At 46.4% G+C, this 1,232-nt stretch overlaps 1 protein-coding gene across 1 annotated transcript in view; it reads right to left on the bottom strand.

Annotated features, from left to right (window-relative positions):
- Positions 1–678: 678 nt before the first annotated feature.
- The window catches only part of LOC102372992, a 3,298-nt gene continuing 2,744 nt past the window's right edge, over positions 679–1,232 (bottom strand). The window contains 1 exon segment of the mRNA XM_025210006.1: positions 679–1,231. Within this exon segment, the coding sequence (XP_025065791.1) occupies positions 679–1,231 (553 nt within the window).

Here is a 1,232-nt window from a genome sequence, read left to right on the forward strand (position 1 = left end):
AAATGGACTAACTCCCAATTTAGCTCTAGGGGCTATGCGCACTCTAAGCAAGGCAAGAGGCAGAGCTTCGGGCCATTTTAACTGAGTCTCTTGGCAAAGTTTAGCCAGCTGACTTTTTAGAGTCTGATTTATTCGTTTTACCTGTCCACTTGACTGTGGTCTCTATGCTGTGTGAAGGTCCCATTGTATTTCCAGAGCCCGGGAAACTGCCTGGGTCACTTTTGACACAAAGTGTGGCCCTCGATCCAAGGCTAATCCCTCTGGGATTTTGAATCGTGGAATCATTTTTTTTAGCATCACCCGGACCACTTCTTTTGCTTGGTTGGTTCGGCATGGGAAGGCCTCAGTCCATCCAGTCAGAGTGTCCACGAGCACTAACAGGTATTTCTAGTGTCCCTTCCTGGGAACTTCAGAGAAATCTATCTGCCACCATTCTCCTGCTAATAGTCCTTGCCTTCCTGCTGCTGGCGGAGGTTTGGGGGAAATCCTGTTGGAACAACAGACAGGGCATCTATGCATTATTTGTTTTGCTGTTTTTTTCATTTTAGGCCCCACTATAACTCTTTGGAGACCTTGGGTCATGGCGTCAGCTCCCATATGGGTGCTCTGGTGGTATTCTTGGAGCACTTTGCTAAGAATCAGTTTTGGCATCAGGACTTGTCCCTCAGGCAAAACCCACTATCCATCTTGTTGTTCTTTGATTCCCAATTTCTCTGCGAGTTGCTTCTCTTTTTTAGTATATTTGGGAGGTCCCTCAGGTAACACTACCTGAGGCATCAATGCCAACATGTGAGTCTCCTGAACTTGTCCTCTAGCTGCTTTCTTTGCCGCAGCATCTGCTCGTCGATTTCCTTTAATAACATTAGCATCTCCCTTTTGATGGGCCTTATAGTGTACCACAGCTATCTCTAGTGGTTCCATCACAGCTTCAAGTAATTTCAGGATCTCTGTTCCATGCTTTACTGGGCTTTTACTTGCCGTTAAGAGTCCTCTTTCTTTCCATATAGCTCCATGGGCATGTAAGACTCCAAAGGCGTACTTTGAATCCGTGTATATAATGGCTCTCTTTCCTTTTGCCAAATGGAGAGCTCGGGTCAGTGCAATAAGCTCAGTTCTCTGTGCAGAGGTATTTGGAGGCAAGGCATTTGCTTTCACGGTATCCCATGATGTAACCACGGCATATCCCGCCTTTCGGGTTCCATTGTCCATGAAGCTGCTTCCATCTGTGTAGA

Source organism: Alligator sinensis, unplaced genomic scaffold, assembly GCF_000455745.1.
Source record: "Alligator sinensis unplaced genomic scaffold, ASM45574v1 scaffold751_1, whole genome shotgun sequence".
NCBI classification, from domain to species: Eukaryota; Metazoa; Chordata; order Crocodylia; family Alligatoridae; genus Alligator; species Alligator sinensis.